The sequence below is a fragment of the Hippopotamus amphibius genome, chromosome 3 (assembly GCF_030028045.1).
Source record: "Hippopotamus amphibius kiboko isolate mHipAmp2 chromosome 3, mHipAmp2.hap2, whole genome shotgun sequence".
Lineage (NCBI taxonomy): Eukaryota > Metazoa > Chordata > Mammalia > Artiodactyla > Hippopotamidae > Hippopotamus > Hippopotamus amphibius.
In genome coordinates this window covers 72,928,805-72,951,177 of record NC_080188.1, presented here as the reverse complement: position 1 = coordinate 72,951,177, position 22,373 = coordinate 72,928,805, and the positions used below count along the sequence as shown (strand labels likewise).

The window sequence follows — 22,373 nt, the reverse complement described above, 5'->3', positions numbered from 1 at the left end:
TCTTGTAACAGGGCGACACTTGTACCAGCAGGAGGGATAAGGCTGTCACATGGCAAATGAGTTCTTGTATGAAATGTTGATGCGTCAACCTACATCCAATCGCACTGAACAAATAGAACATTACAGAAACAGTGGGGTGGTGGCCAGGGAAAGAAAGGGCACCCTTTATCCATCAGTACCTTGATAGACAAAGAAGGAAGCCAAGAGGCTTAATGGGGTAGGAATAAAGCAGGTTCTCAGTAAATGTACTAAATACAATAATAACTGCCTCTTATCTGCACAGTATGTGCCAAACACACTGTGAAGTGAAGCACTATGTGGGTGTGTGTACACACACACACCCCCCCCAGATCTTGTTACAGGCTACAAAAATATTATTACCACAATTTTACTGATAAGGAAACTGAGGTTGTTTATTTTCACCAATTTATTTAAGCAAGTACTTTTCACGCGCAAACATAATTCAGGTTATGTTAACGTCATGACACTTCAGCCTGGCATTCAAATCACTCTTCAATTTTAGTACAGCCAATCTCCCCAACCACCTTGCCTGTATTCAGTGAGACCAGGCAGGAAAGTGGAAATCGCTCCATGTATTTCAAAATAGGGGAATGTAATACAAGAAATTAACTACAAAAATGCTGAGAGAAAATGAACACCAGCCTTTACCTTGCACCATACATAAGATTAACTTGAAATGGGTCACAGATCTCCTCGTGTGATACACCACTTTAGTAGAACAAAGGATAAAAATAACAGTATCCTCTCAATTGTTGCAGAAAAAGGATTTGACAAAACACACAAAAACCAGTTGCTTTTCCATAGACTAACAATGATCGTCTATGGAACAATCACGAACAGCCTGATAAGGAAATTAAGAAAACAATCTCGTTTACAATGGCATCAAAAAGAATAAAGTATTTAGGAGTAAACTTAACTGAGGAGATGAAAGACTTGTACACTAAAAACTACAAAACATTGCTGAAAGAAATTTAAAAGACACAAATAAATAGAAAGCTATCCTCTATTTGAGAATTGGAAGACTTAATATTGTTAAAATTTTCCTACCACCCAGAGCAATCTGCAGATTCAAGGCAATCCCTATCAAAATCCCAGTGGCATTTTTTGCAGAAGTAAAAAGAAAAAAAAATCCTCAAATTCATATGGAATCTCAAAAGACCCTGAATAGCCAAAACCATCCTGAGAAAGAAGAACAAAGTTAGAGACCTCACACGTATCTGTTTTCAGACTATATTACGAAGCTACCATAATCAAAACAGTGTAGTACTGACACAAAGACACATAGACCAATGAAACAGAATAGCAAGTCCAGAAATAAACCCTCGCATACATGGGCAAATGCTCTGTGACAGGGGTGCAAAGACCACACAATGTGGAAGGATAGTCCTTTTGACAAACGGTGTTGGGAAAACTGGAAATCCACATGCAAAAAAAAGAAGTTGGACTCTTATCTTGCAGGAATTGTGCAGGATGGTGGTGTCCTGGGCATCTGTGGCGTAACAATGTGCATGTGGTGGACAATATTGTACTGTATACTTGGAAGTTGTTTTGAGAGTGTATTTAATGTGCTGTGGTTTTTTGCGATCAAAAAAAAAATTGGCAGTTTCTTATATAGTTACATATACCCACCATATGGACCCAGCAATGCACTTGTAGGTATTTACCCACAAGTGCAGAAATGAAAATGTATGCCCTCAAAAAGACTTGCACACAAATGTTCATAGCAGCTTGATTTACAGTAGCCAAACACTGGAAATAACTCAAATGTTCATCAGTTTATGAATGAATAAGCAAAATGTGATATATCCACACAATGGATCACTATTCACCAATAAAAAGGAGTGAATTATTAATATATACAACATCATGGATAGATTTCACAATGGGTATACTGAATGAAAGAAACCAGACACGAAAGAGTACATACTGTAGAATTGCAGGTATATAAAATTATAGAAAATGCATCTTAATCTAGAACCGTAATTCTCCACTGGGTATGATTTAGCCCCTCGAGCCACGGGGGGCATTTGGCATTGTCTGGAGACTTTTTGATCGTCATAGCTGGGGAGGGGGTGATGCTATTGGCATTCAATGGATAGAGACCAAGAATGCTACAAATCATCCTGCAATTCCCAGGACATCCCCCTACAGTGAAGAATTCTCCAACAGCAAATTATCAATTTCACCAATGTTGAAAAACCTTGATGAAGAGTTATAAAAAGAAAAAACAGATCAGGTGTTAGCTGGGGCCAGGGATAGAGGGAGGGAATGACTATAAAGGGGCATGAGAAAGCTTTGGGGAGAAATAGAATTTTTTTAAATTTTTTATTTATTTATTTTTATTATTATTATTTTGGCTGCATTAGGTCTTCGTTGATGCATGTGGGCTTTCTCTAGTTGTGGCAAGCAGGGGCTACTCTTCGTTGTGGTGCACAGGCTTCTCAGTGTAGTGGTTTCTCTTGTTACAGAGCATGGGCTCTAGGTACGCAGGCTTCAGTAGTTGTGGCACAGGGGCTCAGTAGTTGTGGTTCACGGGCTTAGTTGGTCTGTGGCATATGGGATCTTCCTGGAGCAGGGATCAAACCCATGTCCCCTGCATTGGCTGGTGGATTCTTAACCACTGCACCACCAGGGAAGTCCCGGGAAATAGAAATTTTGGCATTTCAAATAAACACCATCAGGATAGTAAAGGTGGCTGCATGAGTACATCCATCTGTTACATCCATCAAAGCTCATCAAAACTATGATTCAATAAAGTTGACTTAAAAAACCAGTTTGGAAGGCTAGGGGAGCAAGAGGGTGCTACCCAGAGCTCCTGCGCATACTGCCATTATGCTGATGTTGCTGGAGCTGAATTGCTTCTCCTGGGGAGACCACCAGCACTAAGTAGGTGATCAAGATCCTCCTCCCCTGATTTTGTTAAAGCACTGCCAACACTTCTGGACCCCACAATGACCTACCTGAACCAGAAGAATAAGAGCTTCCCTCTTCCTCCCACCTTTCAATCTCCTTGGCAGGACCTAAGAGAAAGCCAGCTGGCAAAGGAGTCTTGGAAATGCAGTTCCCAGCCTTCTGGCTCCCTATGAAACAGGGGAGCACAGAGGGCAAGAAGGGGGCAGAGTACCTACAGGTGAGATCTGCACTTTACTGTGATTCTCCCTATCCTAAGCTACAGCCAAATCAAACTATCCACGTGCCTTGTAATCTGCTCCTAGTCAGGTTGCTTCTCCTGAAAGAAACGCCATCTCCCCTTATCTCCATACTTCCCAGTACAAATCAGCCCTAGTTTACATGTAGCCTACTTCATGAACCCTCTGGGTTATCCAGTCGGAGGTGAAATTTTCCTCACCTTTCTGTTTCTTCAGCGTGTTTTTTGTACCTTTCTTTTAGCATATATCATTCTGTACTAAACTTATGCAGACACGTCTGATTTTTTTTACTAGATCAAATTCAACTTAAAAGCAGAACTTCCGTTTAGCTTATCTTTATTTCCTCCAAAGGTCATCAATATTCCTCTGTACCTAATAAGTGTTCAATAAATTCCTATTGAATAAATAAATGGTAAATAAATTGATGAATGAAGTCTATAGATAATTTTATACAATTGCAGAAATGGATATCTGCACGATATCTGCCTATCTCTCTAAATCCACCTGGTAGCTTTCCCTTTTCTACTCGTTTTTCACTCCCATCATATTCACATTTATCAAGTGCCTTCCAAATACCAGATACTATGCCTAATGCTTAAGGTTTTATGTAGGTCATACTAATTAGGAATTGTAAAATAGCTATTAACAACATAAATGTTAACTAGATTTTGCCTTCTTTCTGCAAAAACTAATGTAAAACTAATGCAAAAATCACATTATCCCGGGCTTTCTAGGTGGCGCAGTGGTTAAGAATCCGCCTGCCAGAATGAATTGGGAGATTGGGATACCAAATTGTACACTCTAAATATATGCAGTTTATTGTATGTTAACTGTATCTCAATAAAAGTTCTAAAAATAAATAAATAAAAATAAAATGGATTAAAAAAAAAAGAATTCACCTGCCAATGAAGGGGAAACGAGTTCGAGCCCTGCTCCAGGAAGATCCCACAGGCTGCGGAGCAACTAAGCCCATGTGCCACAACTATTGAGGCTGTGCTTTAGAGCCCGTGAGCCACAACTATTGAGCCCATATGCTGCAACTACTGAAGCCCACACGCCTAGAGCCTGTGCTGCACGACAAGAGAGGCCACGGCAATGAGGAGCCCGCTCACGACAATGAAGAGTAGCCCCCGCTCTCCACAACGAGAGAAAGCCCGCATGCAGCAACGAAGACCCAACACAGCCAATAAATAAATAAATTTATTTTAAAAAAAAGAAAAAGAAAAAAATCACATCATCCCTTCTTTTGACACTTAGTGATGCCACTCGATGAATGAATTGTGAATGAAATCATAAGGAGTGTGAGCAGTTGGAGAAAATCTGTCTCCTGCTGGATGAAGTGTCACAGGGAAAGAAAACCAATGATGAAGAGATGAAAGCAAAGAGTGAAATCCTAACTTGTCATCACATTTAATATCCAGACTTCCAGGGAGTAATATCCAAACTTCCAGGGAGTTCTCCTTTACCAGGTCAGAATAAAAACAATGCTTTAAACATCCCCAAGTGAGAGAGAATTTTCCTGATTTGAGCTCACCATGTTTATAATTATGGAGCAAGCATTTAAAAAGGCAAAGGTGCCAGTTATAGCTGAACAATTCTAAGAATCACCTGGCTAAATAGATGAATTTACATTGTAAGCCTGGAATGCTTGCTTGCCTAAGGTGACCAAGCATTGTCTTTGGGAACAACCTAGCAGCCAAATAGAAATCTAGCAGCTGTGCCACTGCAGAACAGCATAGCTGTCAACAGCACTGGCGTCTGGGTTAGCATTCCATTTCTGCCTCTTTCTACATTCTTGACCTTGAACAAATTGACTTCTGCTGTAAAATGGGAAGCAGTCATTGGGGTAATTATTCCCGACTCCAGAGCATCCTTATGAGGGTGACATACGTAGTATGTAATTGATTAAAGCAATGCCTGGAACATACGAGGGAGTCCTTCACTCTAGCTGTTATTATTTACATTATTGCACAGCCTCTGAAGACAGTGACCCAGAGGCCTGCCATTCTCACAGCAGAAGCCGCTCAGGAGAGGGAAAATTGAAACCAAATCAGACGTTTATCTCCCCCAGAAATTCTTGTTAAGCGAAAGAGAGAAAAGCAAGGAACACATGTAGAAGGAACACATTTCCTTATTGAAAACACTCTGCATTTGAAATCGAATTCACTTTCCTGCTAAGATTACCACAGGGAATATGTAAGCAGTGCCCTAACCCCTAGGAAACCTTAAGTCTGAAAAGAAATGAAAAGAGAGCAACATTGTAAGTCAACCAGTCTGGTTGTGTGTCTCCCCTATGATGCTTTTGTATAACACAGAATGATTGGAAATGTATCCTATTTTCAAGAAGGTAAGCATCAGTAGCAATGGACAGAAGGATGCTGTTTTTCTTTGAAAAGGTATTTTTCAAGTACATGGGGGAAAATAAGCTTTTGTGTGTTGCAGAACAGTTCTGAGCATGTGAACCTCAAACCTACTGGAGAATCAGGACACCTGGGGGATTATATTCGCCACTCCCTTATTTTCTCTCAACACAGAAAACACTTATTCTGAGGGCAATGTCTGTTAATTCCTAACAGAGGAGGACTTATTCCAGCCTGCTACGGCTCTATGCCTCCTTTCATAAGTCAGGCAGTAGAGTAAATATCAAACCTCATTCTGGGATGGATAATTTTCTGCTTTAGCTTTGAATAACCATCATATAGAAACAATTAAGTAGGAAAGCAGTGACTTCAGATGAAAAGTATCCTGTCAAGTTAATAAAATACAGTCAGTGAAATGTAAACCAAAAGATGTACTTTTTTTAAAAAATCAAGCCTCTCATTGCAGACAACAATGTATTCTTCAACTCACCCAGGATGCAAAACCTCTGAAGTGAAAACTTCTGAGCCTTTTGTGGTTTCTGCAAGAATCTGGTGAAAGCAAATCCTCTCATCAGAAAAATGCATATATGCACATAACCATAGAAGTGTGTATGTAATTTTGGGTACCTGGACTCCCCTGAAAGTCCACTGATCTTCAGGCTAAGAATCTCAACTCTGAAGTGTAGATATGGTCAAGTTCATGAACTCTGGTGTCAGACAGACCTTGGTGTGAATTCTGGATCCATCTCTTACTGCCATGTACCTTTCCCAGCCTTAGCTTTATCACCTGAAAAGAGAAATAATAATTCTTCCTGTGTCATAGGGTAACTGTGAATATTCAATTGGACAATCTATTTAAAGTACTCAGCATAGTCCTGATGTATACTAAGTAGTCAATAAGCACTAATATTGTTACTAGTTAATAAAATAAAAAACTTGACACCCTGTGTGTCCAGAGAGGAACTTCAATTCAGTTTCAGTGCTACAAACATTTACCCTGTGCCTCGTACTCCTGAAGGAGTGCGTGGGATTCTGAAATGAGGATGTTGACAATGGATGGCCCAGAGCCAGGGAAGTGAGACAGGCCTGATGTGCCCAAGACAGGACAGGCCAGATCTCCGGTTGGAAGGAACTTTAAGTCATCCAGCCCAACCATTATGGACAGTTATATGAAACCCACAGCAGAACTGCAACTGCAATGTCCACTTCACAAAGGGGCACCTGTGACTCTTTAAGCAACATTTTATGTATTGAAGAGGAAAGGAATAAACAAAGGTATTAATTATTTGTGAACTAAATGGAATTAATAAAAATAAATCTTGCCACTAAGAATTTTTTGGTTAACCACAGTTAGCCTACTGATGGATTTTACTTAGAATTAAGTGTGGAAATATAAGAAAGCCAGTAGTTATGGGTCAACAAAATAGGTCACAAAGCTCCATTTTTAAATTTTTATTTATTTTCATTTATTTATTTATTTATTGGCTGCATTGGGTCTTCGTTGCTGCACACGGGCTTTCTCTAGTTGCAGTGAGCAGGGGCTACTCTTCATTGTGGTGCGCAGGCTTCTCACTGCCGTGGCTTCTCTTGTTGTGGAGCACGGGCTCTAGGCATGTGGGCTTCAGTAGTTGTGGCACGTGGACTCAGTAGTTGTGGTCCACAGGCTCTAGAGCACAGGCTCAATAGTCATGGTGCACTGGCTCAGTTGCTCTGCGGCATGTGGGATCTTCCAGGACCAGGGCTCAAACCCGTGTCCCCTGCATTGACAGGTAGATTCTTAACCACTGTGCCACCTAGGAAGTCCCACAAAGCTCCATTTCAAACAGTGTTTTCTACTCACCATCTACTCAGGTGCTCTTTAACACCATGATAGAGAGGTTCAAGGTAGAGCATTAGATGACCGGAGATCAGTCTTTTTTTTTTAATTTTTTTTTTTTGCTGTGTTGGGTCTTTGCGAGGTGTGCAGGCTTCTCACTGCAGTAGCTTCTCTTGTTGTAGCACACAGGCTTCAGTAGTTGCAGCACGTAGGCTTAGTAGTTGTGGCATATGGGCTGAGCTGCTCCGCAGCATGTGGGATCTTCCTGAACCAGGGATTGAACCTACGTCCCCTGCACTGGCAGGCAGATTCTTAACCACTGTGCCACCAGGGAAGTCCCTGGGATCAGTCTTTAAATCTACCAAAATACCTTCTCAATGCTGAAGTGAATATAACATAAAATAAGCAGACTCGTAGAAAACAAACTAGTAGTTACCAGTGGGGATGAGGTGAGAGGAAATTTAGGAGTGGGGAATTAAGAGGCACAAACTATTGGGTGTAAGATAGGCTCAAGGATGTATTGTACAACTCAGGGAATATAGCCAATATTTTGTAAATGGAAAGTAACCTTTAAAATTGTATAGAAATTAAGAAGTAGTAAAAAATAAAATAAAATAATACATTGTCCTCTTACCTCAATTCCTATTACAACAAGCCATCACCATGTTTCATCTGTTTTGCTGCATTTCTGGATAACTGCCACCCTTTGACCTACCAATCTATTCTTCACTTAACAGCAAGAGTGGTCTTTTAAAATACTAAGCAGGTCATATTACTCCCTGTTTAAATTCTCTCAATGTCCTTACAATGCATGAAAACAAGAAAAGAAAATGTGTCAAGTAGGTATTATACTACTGTGTCAAATGGACTAAGGTTTTTTTTTCCATCTGTGAAATAGGAATAATAATACCCACATCGAAGAGTTGTGTGAATTCAGTAAAGGCCATGTTATTTTTGCATTCGTTTTATATTAGCTTTCACAGGGAAGAAGATAAAATTCAGTGAACATTTATATTGTTAATAGTTTCTTTACACTCCCCAATTAGTACCACCTACAGAGAACTTTCTAAATGGTTTTGTGTCGGCATTTTGTTTTTTTGTATTATTATGGCCTCAAAGTGAAACATTTGCCTTGATTAAAGCATAAAACCCTGCTTTAAAAAATTATGGAACAAACCAAGTTCATTTAAAAACATAGGACAGGGCTTCCTAGGTGGCGCAGTGGTTGAGAATCTGCCTGCCAACACAGGGGACACGGGTTCGATCCCTGCTCCAGGAAGATCCCACATGCCACGGAGCAACTAAACTCGTGCGCCACAACTGCTGAGCCTGCGCTTTAGAGCCCGTGAGCCACAACTATTGAGCCCATGTGCTGCAACTACTGAAGCCCATGTGCCTAGAACCCATGCTCCACAACAAGAGAAGCCAGGGCGATGAGGAACCCGCGCACCACAACGAAGAGTAGCCCCCACTCACTGCAACTAAAAAGAAAGCCACGCACAGCCAAAAAAAGACCCAACACAGCCAATAAAATAAATTTAAAAAAATAAAAATAAAAAAATAAAAACATAAAAACATAGGACAGACTTAAGAATAATTTCAGATGTCTTTTTTTTTTTTTTTTTTTTTTTTTTATTGGCTGTGTTGGGTCTTCGTTGCTGCACACGGGCTTTCTCTAGTTGTGGCGAGCGGGGGCTACTCTTCATTGTGGTGTGCAGGCTTCTCATTGCCGTGGCTTTTCTTGTAGAGCACAGGCTCTAGGCACATGGGCTTCAGTAGTTGCAGCACATGGGCTCAATAGTTGTGGCTCACGGGCTCTAGAGCGCAGGCTCATTTGTTGTGGCACACGGGCTTAGTTGCTCCGCGGCATGTGGGATCTTCCTGGGGCAGGGATCGAACCCATGTCCCCTGCATTGGCAGGTGGATTCTTACCCACTGCGCCACCTAGGAAGTCCCTTCAGATGTCTTAAGATCATTTTTTTAAGTTTTGGCATGGAAAATGGTTAGATATTGTGGTTGATGCAATGTCACATCATGACAATTGAACCGTTTTTGGCAAATCTCTATTGATTTGAATTCATCTTTGCCTAGAGCAGTGCAGGACAGTCAATTTCCAAAATAGTATCGTGAATTCAACAGCCCATAGTTATAGCAGTCCCCACGGCCCTTTTTTCTTTCAATTCACACATTCTGATTTAGAGAACACCACAGGGAGAATGAATCCATGAAATCTGCTGAGGCTGGTGGCTGAGAAGACAGGAGTGTAGATGAGAAGCTTGCAGGTATACTGAGCTATCTCTGTACAAGTCAGCTCTTATCTGTGCTTCCTTTTTGTACTAGATCTACATGAAAGTTATAAAATCACTCCATGATGAGCTCTTTGGTTGACTTATAGGTTACTTGTGAGCTGTAATTTTTGGCTTCTTATGAGCTGAATTGGTTCATGGGTTATTGCTCAAAAGAACAAGAAAAACAAGAACAAGAAGAAGGAGGAAGGGGAGACAGAGGGAGAAGGGAAGGGGGAGAATATGTCTCTACAATATTGCCCTCATTTTTTAATTTTTTTTAATTTTTTATACAATTTTTAAAGGTTACACTCCATTTACAGGCATTAAATAATATTGTCTATATTCCCTGTATTGTTCAATACATCCTTGTAGCCTGTCTTACACCCAATAGTTTGTGTCTCCCACTTCCCCACCCCTGTCATGTCCCTCCCTTACTCCCCACCGGTAGCCGCTAGTCTGTTCCCTATATCTGTGAGTCTGCTTCTTTTTTTGTTATATTCACTAGTTTGTTGTATTTTTTAGACTCCACATATAAATGATATCATACAGTATTTGTCTTTCTCTGTCTGACTTATTTCACTTAGCATAACACCCTCCCAGTCCATCCATGTTGCTGCGAGTGGCAAAATTTCATTCTTTCTTATAATTGAGTAGTATTCCATTGTACATATACATTCCACACCTTCTTTATCTGTTCAGCTGTCGATGAACACAGGGCTTCCATATCTTTGGCCTTCATTTTTTATCTCCAGGAATAAGAATATTTCAGCTTTCTTTATACCTCAGAGTAGTGAATTCTTCCATTTAGTACATACTTGTACTAAATATACAATAGCAAACCTTTTTGATTAAGAAAAAAAAATTTAGTAGAAAACAACAGGTTGAAGGGTTATGACAAAAGAAAGACAACTCTTTCTAACTGGTAATTCTATCAAATAGTTATTTACGGAGCACCCGCTGTGTATGAGACACTGCTAGATCGGCATCAGCATACACACTGTAACAACTGGAAAGGACTCTAAGATATCTAGTCCAGACTCTCATTTTATAGACATTTAAACTCTAGCCCTAGAGAAGAAAGTGACTTACACAAAGTAATGTGTAGTTACTGAAAGCCGAGACTAGAATACAATCTCCTAAAGAAAGATAGGATCCCAGTTCTCATGAATATAATTTTAAGTATATATATAATTTTCTCATTGTAAAAGTGATGCTTACAGAGAGCACTGAGTAAAAAGAGTGGATTGCAATGAGGTATCACCTCACACCGATCAGAATGGCCATCATCACAAAATCTGGAAACAACATATGCTGGAGAGGGTGTGGAGAAAAGGGAACTCTCCTGCACTGTTGGTGGGAATGTAAGTTGGTACAGCCACTATGGAAAACAATTTGGAGGTTCCTTAAAAAACTACAAATAGAACTACCATATGATCCAGTAATCCCACTACTGGGCATCTACCCAAAGAAAACCATAATCCCAAAAGAAACGTACCATAATGTTTATTGCAGCACTCTTTACAATAGCCAGGACATGGAAGCAACCTAAATGCCCATCAACAAATGAATGGATACAGAAGATGTGGCATATATATACAATGAAATATTACTCAGCTATAAAAAGGAATGAGATGGAACTATATGTAATGAGGTGGATAGACCTAGAGTCTGTCATACAGAGTGAAGTAAGTCAGAAAGAGAAAGACAAATATTGTATGCTAACTCATATACGGAATCTAAAAATGGTACTGATGAACTCAGTGACAAGAACAAGGACAGAGATGCAGAGAATGGACTGAAGAACTCGAGGTTTGGGAGGGGGTGGGGGGTGAAGGGGAAGCTGAGATGAAGCCAGAGAGTAGCACAGACATATATATACTACCAACTGTAAAATAGATAGCCAGTGGGAAGTTGTTGTATAACAAAGGGAGTTCAACTCGAGGATGGAAGATGCCTTAGAGGACTGGGACGGGGAGGGTGGGGGGGACTCGAGGGAGGGTGGGGGGGGAGTCAAGGGAGGGAGGAAATACGGGGATATGTGTATAAAAACAGATGATTGAACTTGGTGTACCCCCCAAAAAATAATAAATAAATAAATAAAATTTAAAAAAAAAATGAGTGGATTGAACACATGAAATTACTTCCAGCCACTCCTAAAACCCCACAAAAACTATAGCAAAGGAGTTTTTGTAAGGCACAGACCAACATGGACAGGTGTGTGTGAAGAGACAATAGCAAAATTTGGGAAAATGGGGAAAAAATGAATAAAGGATCAATGACTTAGTGGACCTAAAACTCAGCGTGAGCCCATCTCTGGCTGTGCAGGTTGTGTCCTGCCAAAATCCAGTGGCCATTGCTCACTCAGCCTCCAGAGAGAAAGCTTCCTCCAGGTGGTGCTGAGTGCAGCCTGCACAACAGCAAGCCACAGCTCTGTGGAGAAAACAGGTGTGAAGCAGGAAGGGGAGGTCCATCCTAGTCTACATCAAAGAATTCCCCAAAGGTCAGAGATGGAAGGTACCAGATGGCTCTGGAGAGGAGGATAAATGGGAAGGAAGTACACATACACAAAATAAAGATGGGCTATAGGTACAGGTAGAGATAGAGATAGATAGAGCTTGAGGTAGATGGATAGAGATAGAGATAGAGACAGAGATGACAGAGATATTTAGCCAGCCTATAATGCATATGGTGTGAGGCAGGGATCCAATTTCACCTTTTTCTAAATGACTAGTTTTATTGAATATTTGTTGAATGCCACTATTTTCAACAACTAGATACTGTACTTCTATCCTCCAAGATTTGCTTCCAAAGTTGTATCCTACCCATTGGTCTGTCTACATACTGTGAACCTCATGCACTTTTGGGTCTGAGAAACATTTTAGATCTCAGTGTTTAGGTATATCCCTGTGAAACACCTCATTTCTCTAAAACTGATTCTTAAGACCATAACTCTTTGTTAGTTCTCTGTCTCCTTTTAAATATCTAAAGAATTCACTGCCCTTCATGAAACTCATATATTTTTCTTAACTGTGCTTCAACATGGAATAAATTATACCAGTGATTATGAGAACAAAAGTATTATAACCATCCGCATTCTTTAGTATTTAGATATTTTGTTGGTCTTTTAATTTTGCATGTTTCTTCTGTAGGATAATGAAACATATAAGATCTTCTGGTTTTGAAGCTGCCTTACAGGCAGCTGAGCTCCCCAGCTCCCCTGCTCATACTCCCTAGCTTGCCTTTGCATCCCAGTCATAGTTAAACACAGACTGATGTTCATTTGTGCAAGGCTTCCTATCACCTCCAGCCATCTGTACATGCTATTGCTAGTGTTTAAAAGATTCGTCCTTCTCATTCATCTGGCTAAAATACAAGTTATTCTATAGGACTCAGGTTAGATACAGCACCCAGTGGGAAGCCTTGACTCAGCAAATGGTTATGTAGCCCCCTTACCTGCTCCTGTAACACCAAGTACATCTTCCAGCAAAGCGCTTATCCCACTGGGTTGTAATTGACAAGTCAATGCCTGCCTGCCTACTGGACTGCCTCTGCAGCCTCCTTGAGGACTGGAATTGCCTCGCTGTCATCTATAGCCTTACAGTTAGCACAACCCTTAGCACATAGTAGGGACTTCATAATTGCATTTTGAGTGAATGAATGATATACATGCATCGAATAATGGTTAGGAGTAAAACTAAATTTTTTTTAAAGAAAAGACGATAATTATAAACCCCAAAACTTGAGACAACTCTTATTAACATTTTTGGCTTTCTTGCTTCTAGTTAACTTTTTTGTCGACTTCACTGCACATAAAGCTTTGAATACTTCTGCTTTCACTTAACAGTATACTGTGAGCATTTTCTTCTGTAACTACAAACTCTCTGGAAACGTCACTTTAATGATTATAACCAGAAGATTGTCCTTTAGAAGTAACATAGTTTAATGAGATATTTTTTATTGTTGGACTTCTTGCAATGTTTTGCTGCTATAAATAATGCTTAAATGAATAGTTTTGCATCTCTATTTGTCTATAATGCATTCTGGAAATGAAATTACTGGGTGAAAATTTCACAGTTCTTAGTGCAGTTGATCAAAATACCTAACTCAGTGTACCCTTAACTGTAATACACTCTTTTTTAAAGAGTGAAGATTTCATAAGCAAAAAGGAGTAGCTCCTTTTCAGCTGATACTTATTGGTCATTTATATTACCGTCTTTTGTGAATTGTATAACAGTAACCTTTTCCCATTCTTTTGTTGGACTCTTAGTTTTTCTTATGTATTTAAAAGCTCTGTGTATGTTAAGGATACAATCCTCTGTGAAATTTTTACAGATATTCCCAGTGTGATATATACCTTTGATCTTATTTTTCATGTTTTTAATAATTTTAAATTTTTATACACTTTTATCAGTCTTTTTATCTGTGAGTTGCTCAATTGCTTTTCCGTATAGAATGTCTTGCCCTACTTAGAGATGTTAGATGTATTTTCTTCCTACTTATATACCTATAAGATATATTTTCTTCTGGCTTCATTAGTTTCTTTTGTTTACATTTAACTTTTTAACCCATTTAGAATTTATTTGGGGGTATAGTGTGAGAAAAGTCTCTAACTAGATTTTTTAATTTTTGTTCGTTTTTTACAAACTAGCCAATTTTCCTAATACCTTCTTTTGGACTTCAATGAAATGTTATTAAAGGCAACTATGTTGAAATAATCAGCATCTGAAGTATTCACCACGAACTTTGTTTTCCCCCCAGGTGAACAGGAGCCAGCTATAAGCAGTGATTCTGACATCTCACTGATCATGGCGATGGAGGTTGGACTGTCTGATGTGGAACTTTCTACCGACCAAGACTGCGAAGAGGTGAAATCTTGAAATTGTGAATATAGAAGAAAGGGATGGTAGGACCCAAGGGGAAGGAAGGGAGGAGTGCCCCAAGAATGGACCAGGCACACGCACCTCCAGAACACCTTGGTAACTCCGTGGGGCTCCACTCAAGAATGATACTGAAAAGCAATATCCAAAGTCACGTTCATCAGGATGCAGTTTCTTCGTCTCTACAACAGCCCATGGCCTTGGCACCTTGGAAGTTGAAAGCTGATTTTCTCTCCCATGTCCTGTAGACACACACTTCAGAAGTTCCTCAAACAGACTGAAAGGACACTTTTAGGGCTTCTTAGTTTCATTTCATTTTTTTTCGGGTCTTGTTTTCCTGTTTGGGGAATGTTGTTGATTTCTTTGGCACTTTCTTTTTAAGGACTGTGTGTATTTTATGTTCACTCTTTTGTTTTTCCTTTGATTCACTCCAGCTTTTGTACAGAGTTCTGTTTAGAAGCATCAGTTCCTGCTATGGCCCGTTTGTATTCCATCTCTGAGATTAATGGCCTTGACCTCTCAGCATGAAGTGTGCATGGCTTTGGGAAGTGCCTCAGCACCTTGAAACAGTCTTAAGGCCAGCTTTCATTTAGAATCTAAATTCTTTGAAGTGGGTCTTGGAAATCCCAGCTGCCAGAGACCCCAACACCAAGCTCTGAATCTGCTGAGGCCACTGCTCGATTTTTCAGCTACACACACTGGCTTCCATTTGCCAGGCTCTGTTAAGGACCCACGTGACTTGAGAAGGATGCTCTAGGGAGGCACTTCAATCCGTCTGGTTCTTAACAGTCTTTGGCTGAAATTCTGAACTCACAAGTTCCCTCTAAGGCATTAGTGCCATTCTCTGTGGCTGTAGGGCTTGTCTGTCACTGGGACTGCAAGCCTAGTTTTCAAACCAGATACCACATACTCTTCCTGAAAGCAAAATGTCTGTTGCATTGGTTTCTTCAAGGCTACAGAAGTCTTTTGTTACCTCCACAAGTGGGTTCTGCAGAGATGGAAGCTTTAGAAATGATCCAGTCATCTTTGGATCCAACACAGTGAGGGCTGCAGTAGCATCTAGGTCTTACCTTAATTCCAATAGGCTTCTGTTCAGCCTCACCAGACCTAGGGAAGGATTTAGGTAAATCCTTAGGAAATTGCTTTCCAGGGCTCCCCCGAATGCGTCTAGATACCAAGTGAGGAGGGAGGGGTGATTTGACAAACGCTTTGATCTAAAAAGTACAGCATAGGAATGGTGGAAACCAAGTTTCTCCTGACTGAGAGAGACAAAGTCAGAGGGAAAGGAAACGAGGTAACAAAATGAATTCTAAAACCCACCAGTGTTTATAAACTGTTTATGTTTTTATTCTTTTTTTGTAACTATGACAGAGATGTGCTATTTTTTCAGTGGACAATTTTGTAATACACTGAGACTCTCCAGATGCAGAGATGACTAAGGCAGTGTGAGTGGTTTCTCTGGACCAGTAGTTTCTCTGACCATGGGTCACCTCCGCATCCAAGAAAGGCCGTGCTGCTGCGTGGGTTACTCTCACCTAGTTGTTTACGTATGTGATGAGGCCCTTCTGCCTCTCTACACCCATACGCACGCAAAAACAGAGTTTGGTTCTGCTCTAAAACCTTGCTGCCTGCTGGAACACGGTGTATATGTCAAGGGAGACCCCTGGCTACTCTTTTTGCACCACCTTGAACAATTTCCTATTTGATGCTTCCTAAGTAGGCAGCAAGGCAAAGCAAATGATCTCCACCTTCGGAAATGTCACATCTCTCTAGGAGTCCAACACTTCCTGTAATGAAATCCAGGGTCTCCACGCAGGGAGGAGTGAAGGGAGTGCTGAATGAGGAGTCAGGAGGCGTAGATGAGCAGTGTACTCTCTGGGCCTTGGCGTCTCCATCTGTAAAGTGAAAGAGTTTAACAAGATGATGCCCAAGGCTCCTTCTGGTCTTAGGACCACTAATGAGCATTTTGCCAGGGGGATCCATTTTCAGCAGAGAGAGACGACATACAGCAGACTAGATTCTACCTTGGGGACGCAGAGTTATTTGATATGTGGCACAGGACAGCTTTTGAGATTTGGCACTCCTGCGTGGCTGAGACTGACTCTAGTGATTGAAGTTAGACGTCCAAGTAGGAGTTGTTTTGTCTCGCCTTGTTTTGAAAACCACACTTAGTCACAGAGTTTGCAGTCTCTGGATACTTTCAAATCCTGGTTCACAGTGTGGAATTCTTCATCTCAAGGTATTTCGTCTTCTTGGGCAGCAAAGGCCTGCACTGCCTACCCATCCTTCAGTCAGCTTTACCCAAAACAAATTGTGGCATTAAGTCAAGGGGAATTAGAAGGATAATTCAACAGCAAAGGAAATATAAATTGCATTCCATGCGCAGAGAGAAAATGCCTTTTGGATTGCTGGGTGTCCTCTCCTCCTGCCAGAGACCAGGTAGATCAGGAACTGGTTGCCTGTGTGTGCTGTGCCCTAGCAGTCCCCATAAGATGCTGCAGAGGTGATGGGGCACCCAGGTGGCCAATCTGAGGCCTGTGGACCTGACCCTAAGGAGGTTCTGCTGCAAACTCCCTGAGCCTAGAAATTTCTCCTTTACCAAAGGTTTGTTTCTGAAGAACTTTCCTATGGCTTCGGTAGTTTGAAAAAACAAAACAAACAAAACAAAACAAAACAAAAGGTTAACTGGCATGGGAAGGGTTCAAAAAAGAAAAAAAAAACCAAAAACCAGAAACAGCCCTTCCTCCACAGCCTTCTTCGCCACCTCCCCCAGCAAAGAAGAAACTCTGGCCTGGGGCCCCAGTAGCTCATACAGTGTATCAAAGGGCGTGGGATCCCCTCTAGAAGTGTCTGCAGCCTTGATGCGTATTTTTCTGTAGTGTCCAGACCAGCACTGTTCAAGAGAAATATAGTACAAGTCCCACATGTAATTTTCAGTTTTCTACTAGCCACATTTTAAAAAAACAAAAGGAAACAGGTAAAAGTAATTTTAATAATATCCTTCTTTTTTCCAATATTATTGTTTCGACATGTAATTAGTGTAAAAAGTATTCATGAAATACTTGATGTTCTTTTTTCGTACTAAGTCTTCTAAAGGCAGTGTGTGTTTTACATTCACACACCTCTCCGTTTGGATGGGCTATTTCTCCAGCCGTCAGCAGCCACTCGTGGCTCATGGCCACCCGTCAGACAGCGCAGGGCTAGAGCTTCTCCAACATTCTCAGGAGATTCCCTGACCCTCACGGAGTAAAACGGTTGAAACCTAATTACCTCCAAAGAGAACTGGGCTCCACCCAGGCCACCTAATGAGAGGCCCAGAGATCCATTTGTTTTATCATGAGTAAATATGCGGACCGTCCTTTTTGAAATCTTTGCTGAATCTTTCTAACCACACCGCTGATGTCCATGACCATTTTCTGTTGCTTCCTTAATCAGTTGTTTTTTTGTTTTTTTGTTTTTTTTTTTAATTTTTTTATTTATTTTATTTATTTATTGGCTGCATTGGGTCTTCGTTGCTGCACACGGGCTTTCTCTAGTTGCTGAGAGCGGGGGCTACTCTTCATTGTGGTGCGTGGGCTTCTCATTGCCTTGGCTTCTCTTGTTGTGGAGCAAGGGCCCTAGGCACATGAGCTTCAATAGTTGTGGCACGCGGGCTCAGTAGTTGTGGCTCACGGGCTCTAGAGCACAGGCTCAATAGTTGTGGCGCACGGGCTTAGTTGCTCCGTGGCATGTGGAATCTTCCCAGGGCAGGGTTCCAACCCGTGCCCCCTGCATTGGCAGGCAGATTCTTTACCACTGCGCCACCTAGGAAGTCCTAATCAGTTGTTTTTTAAAAAAGTCACACAAAGCATGTTGATTTGGTGCTGAGACAAAATTATATCCTTCACTTCCACCCTTGGGCTGACATGTGGCACTCAGGAGCCAAAGAGAATTCCAGACTCTAGTCATCCAACTTTACCTCAACCCCTGGTCCGCCTTCTTCCTGACTGGCAGAAGGTCTTTTCCTGGTCCCAGTGCCCCACAGCCCCACCATTATGGCTAAAATGCCTGGATTCGGGAGGAAAAAGTGGGAAGGTACATACTGACTCCAAATACAAGACTTTGTGTGGCCTCCTCAACAGACAAGATGTCTTTGGGGCTCGTGACCATCGGCCTCCAGTTGGTGAATTATGACCACCTGCGACTCAGAAGCCAGCGCTCAACTCGGAAGTAAGCATCCCCTGTAGACGTCCCAAGGCTGTGGGCAAGAAAAGGGTCATCTCCATTTCGTCAGAGTAATTTAGAGTCCTCCTACCCCCCGCCCAGGAATTGCTACGTCCTGTGTGGCCGGTCCCTTTGAGGAGAACTGAGCCCTGCTCATGACACAGGCATAGGAATATTGATTTCATCTCTGGGGTTTGGTCCCCCTACAATGTCACCTCCATCATCTAGGCAGGGAAGGCTGGAAAGTGTGGACAAGGTAGAAAGTTAAAAGTAGCAAAAGCACCTACCTTTTCTGACATCGTATAGTAATGATCATGACCGTGCAGGCCAATCTCTGTTCAAAGAGGTTCCTTTTTGTTTGTTTGTTTGTTTTGTTTTGTTTCGAGCATTTTCCTCATTCTGATGGAAACATCCTGGATGTTCCTGGGTCTAGATTTGGTCACATCAAACCATGATACCCAGTGGCTAGTGCAGTTAGTGTTCTGACCGCCCTGAGGCTGCCGTCCTTGCAGAACCAAAAATGATGACAGACAGCCTTTCTTGGGACTCCTTTCCTCCCATCATGTTTAGATGAAAATTCTTGCAGAGCATAAAAAATGAATGGCATTTAGTTGTCCATTGACTGCATCACCTTGACTGAAAACAGAGAAACCTCATTAAATCAAAACGCTTTCAGAAAACCTGAGAGGGAGTCACACCCTCTGTGGAGGGAGGACCCCGCCCTCCTTGATACTAGATAGAGCCCCTGAGGCCCTTTCTGGTAGCATTTTTTTAGTGTACTCCCGCTTAGATTTCTTTCCCTTTTTTGTCTCGGTGTGTCTCTCTCTATGTCTGGATATCTGCAGCTGTCAGTCTCTTTCTCTGTGCACACACCTCCACACACATCCTTTTCCCGTCTTTCAGGACAAACAGCCTTATTGGCTCTGGGTCTGTAGAGTGACTGTGATTGCATTGTTCTTGTTGTTGGCGTTTTTCTTCTTTCTATTGTGTGGCAGTATCTATCTTTGCACTTCTGATGAGGAAAACCAGTTGACTATAAAGGCAAATTAACTTCCTTTGTAATGGAGTTTGCCTCATTTTCACTTCGCAGACCACCTCTAGCTATTGCCTCTCTTTTTTTTTTTGAAGCCTTCCTTGCCAGAAAAGTCTACAAAGCAAATAATGGCAAGGTAACAGCTCCAGAATACTGTCTGATCTATTATCTTCCACTTCTCGCATTTGTGACCTTCTCGGTTCACCACAGGCCCCCAGGGTTAGGACTTCTTGGAAAAACACGTGGGCTGTGCTGTATCCGATGTCTACTCCTGCTTCTTAAAATCTTGGCACGAGAGCTTGCTCTTTGTAAGTGATCTGAGAGGCCACGTCCTCCTTAAGACTGAAAAAAGGGCAACAACAAAACAAACAAACAAAAAACCATTCCCCTGGGGTGAGGGACACACAAATCCTTGTGTAGTGCCCTGCGTCACAGAAGTCCCTCCTCCATGCTATCTGCATGGCCAGGACTGAAACGTACATTTGATGATGGCAATTCAAAGGTGGTGGGGATACTTACCCATAGGAAGTCAGAAAAGAGGATGGCAGGGTGAGAACATAGAGGCTCTTCCCCACTCAGCGAGCATCCCCTAGAGCTGACCCATCTGGGGGATGTGTATGTCTTAAGGAGTGTAATGCTCATGAGTTAAACACTCTTGATTGCAAAGCAAGTTGGGATGACCTAAAAAATCAATTCATTCGGAGAAGCAGCTGTGAGTTTCTCATCACTCACCTCTTCCTTTTCTCGGGTCCCCTCCCCATCTCACAACTCCAGGCCCCTTGTAAGAGGAACAATAATTTATAAAGACCCATAGATCAGTATCCACACTCTCCCCTTCAAGTCTTTTGAAGGCACTAAATTAGTCATCCCAAAACTCAAGCAGTGATTCCAGATCCTGGATGTAGACCCTTTAATTGCAAAACCTGCTCATTCAACAGAGAAGCTGCCGAGGTCATTTACATCTCTCTTTACTGTCCTCTGAAAGATGCCTGCCTTGAGTGTTTCATGATCAAGTGGCTTCTTCAGGAGCCTCCATGATCAAAGACCCTCTTGTCCTTGTGCTACTGAACATTCGCACTCACTACCGAGCCATTCTCTCTCTGGCCACCTGATAAATATTTGTGGAGGATAATGATAACATGAGAATATGCATCTCTTCGGAGGTTCTGCAGGTCTGAACACAAGGAAGGAGAAAAATCAGTGGAGAAGGTAGCTCAACTTGAGTCACCTAAAGTCATTGCTTGGGCAGAATGTCTGTGGTCTTGTCATCCTCAGTGAAGTGAAGGGCTTGGAGAAGCAGGGAAAATGTGGGGACCATGTGTACTGTACAAACCAAAGACTGATCACCATCCAAATGGACACGTTTCTTCCGGTGACTAGTTTAATTTTCTCCTGATGTGTTCATGAACAAAAGTGAAGGTGGTTTGCTTGGTCAAATGAAACTGTGACACCTTAGCGGGTTTTCTCTTGCAGGCTGGTGATCGACCTTACTGAATCCAGAAATCTAAAGAACTGTATCATGGCCTTAGTACCGCACCATCTTGAAAGTCTAGTGTTTAGTCCCCTTTTCCCTCAAAAGTTTCAGACAAGTCGAGCGCTTTATTGAACGCAGAATATTGTTCTCTTTGAGAATGTGATGATTTTAAATAGCCAAAGAATTTTCATGTGTAAGAGCTAATTCATTATAGCATATCCTACTCTTTTGAAGAAAATACCAAACTATTGCCTGTAGTAATAGATAGCGGAGCAGTGGAAGAAGGACTCTTAGCATAAGGATTTTTCAGTCTGTGTTTGTGCTGGCGTCTATGGTACTTGGTGTTAAGTGGGATGTTGTTGGAAGGGGGCAGGGCGCCCTCTGCTGGAATTCTCGCCATTATTCTTTCAGCCAACTAATTTGACTAGGGTCACCATTTCCTCAACAACGAGCAGTGATTTACCTTTTATCACAGTTTCCTCAGTAGTTGAGAATTTGGTCCACGTTTTTTAAAAGAGGAAGGAATGTCACAAATTCTGAAAAGTTGGAGGAGGACCCCATGAAAGATCTGTCAGCAGCCCCTTTCTTCTGCAAAATGTTGAAAGAGTATTGTTTGCTCTGTTTGCAAGGAGGATGCCTCTGGCTGGAATGTTTGTGCGGAGTTATAAGGCAAGGGCCTAATTGTTTTGTAACGTTATCTCAACTTTTTCTTGTCAAATTGCAAAGGAAGGTCAATAAACAGAATTCTTTCATATGAATGTAAATGGTGTGAGATACGGACGTGTTTTGTACCTGTACATAATAATATATTTACTTCCTGCTTTCACATTAGTAATCTGAAATGGTTGTACCATTTTATAATTAGAAAGAGTGGTGGGGTGGGGGAGGGGAGGGAGGGGTTGTTATTTTTATAGTGGGATGTCCCTTACATTTAGAAAACTTGAAGCAATTTTGTACTTGTGAAAAGTTACATTCCATTCATTTCCTGAAAAAATAATGGGTGTTGTTCTTTACAATGTTCACATGCTGGGAGGATGATTATTCTAGTTTCCAGGGGAGCCTCCCAAGCAGTATATACGTGACACCGATTTTGTGGACTGCAGATCATGACCAGCAATTGCCAGCTCAATAATGTGAAAAGAAAAAAAAAAT

At 41.5% G+C, this 22,373-nt stretch overlaps 1 protein-coding gene across 1 annotated transcript in view; it reads left to right on the top strand.

Moving 5' to 3' along the window:
* RNF150 (ring finger protein 150) overlaps positions 1-22,036 on the top strand; it is a 254,113-nt gene extending 232,077 nt beyond the window's left edge. The window contains exon 7 of the mRNA XM_057727310.1: positions 14,393-22,036. Within this exon, the coding sequence (XP_057583293.1) occupies positions 14,393-14,511 (119 nt within the window). The 3' untranslated portion in view covers positions 14,512-22,036. The remainder of the gene's footprint in view (positions 1-14,392) is intronic.
* The last annotated feature ends 337 nt before the right edge of the window (positions 22,037-22,373 follow it).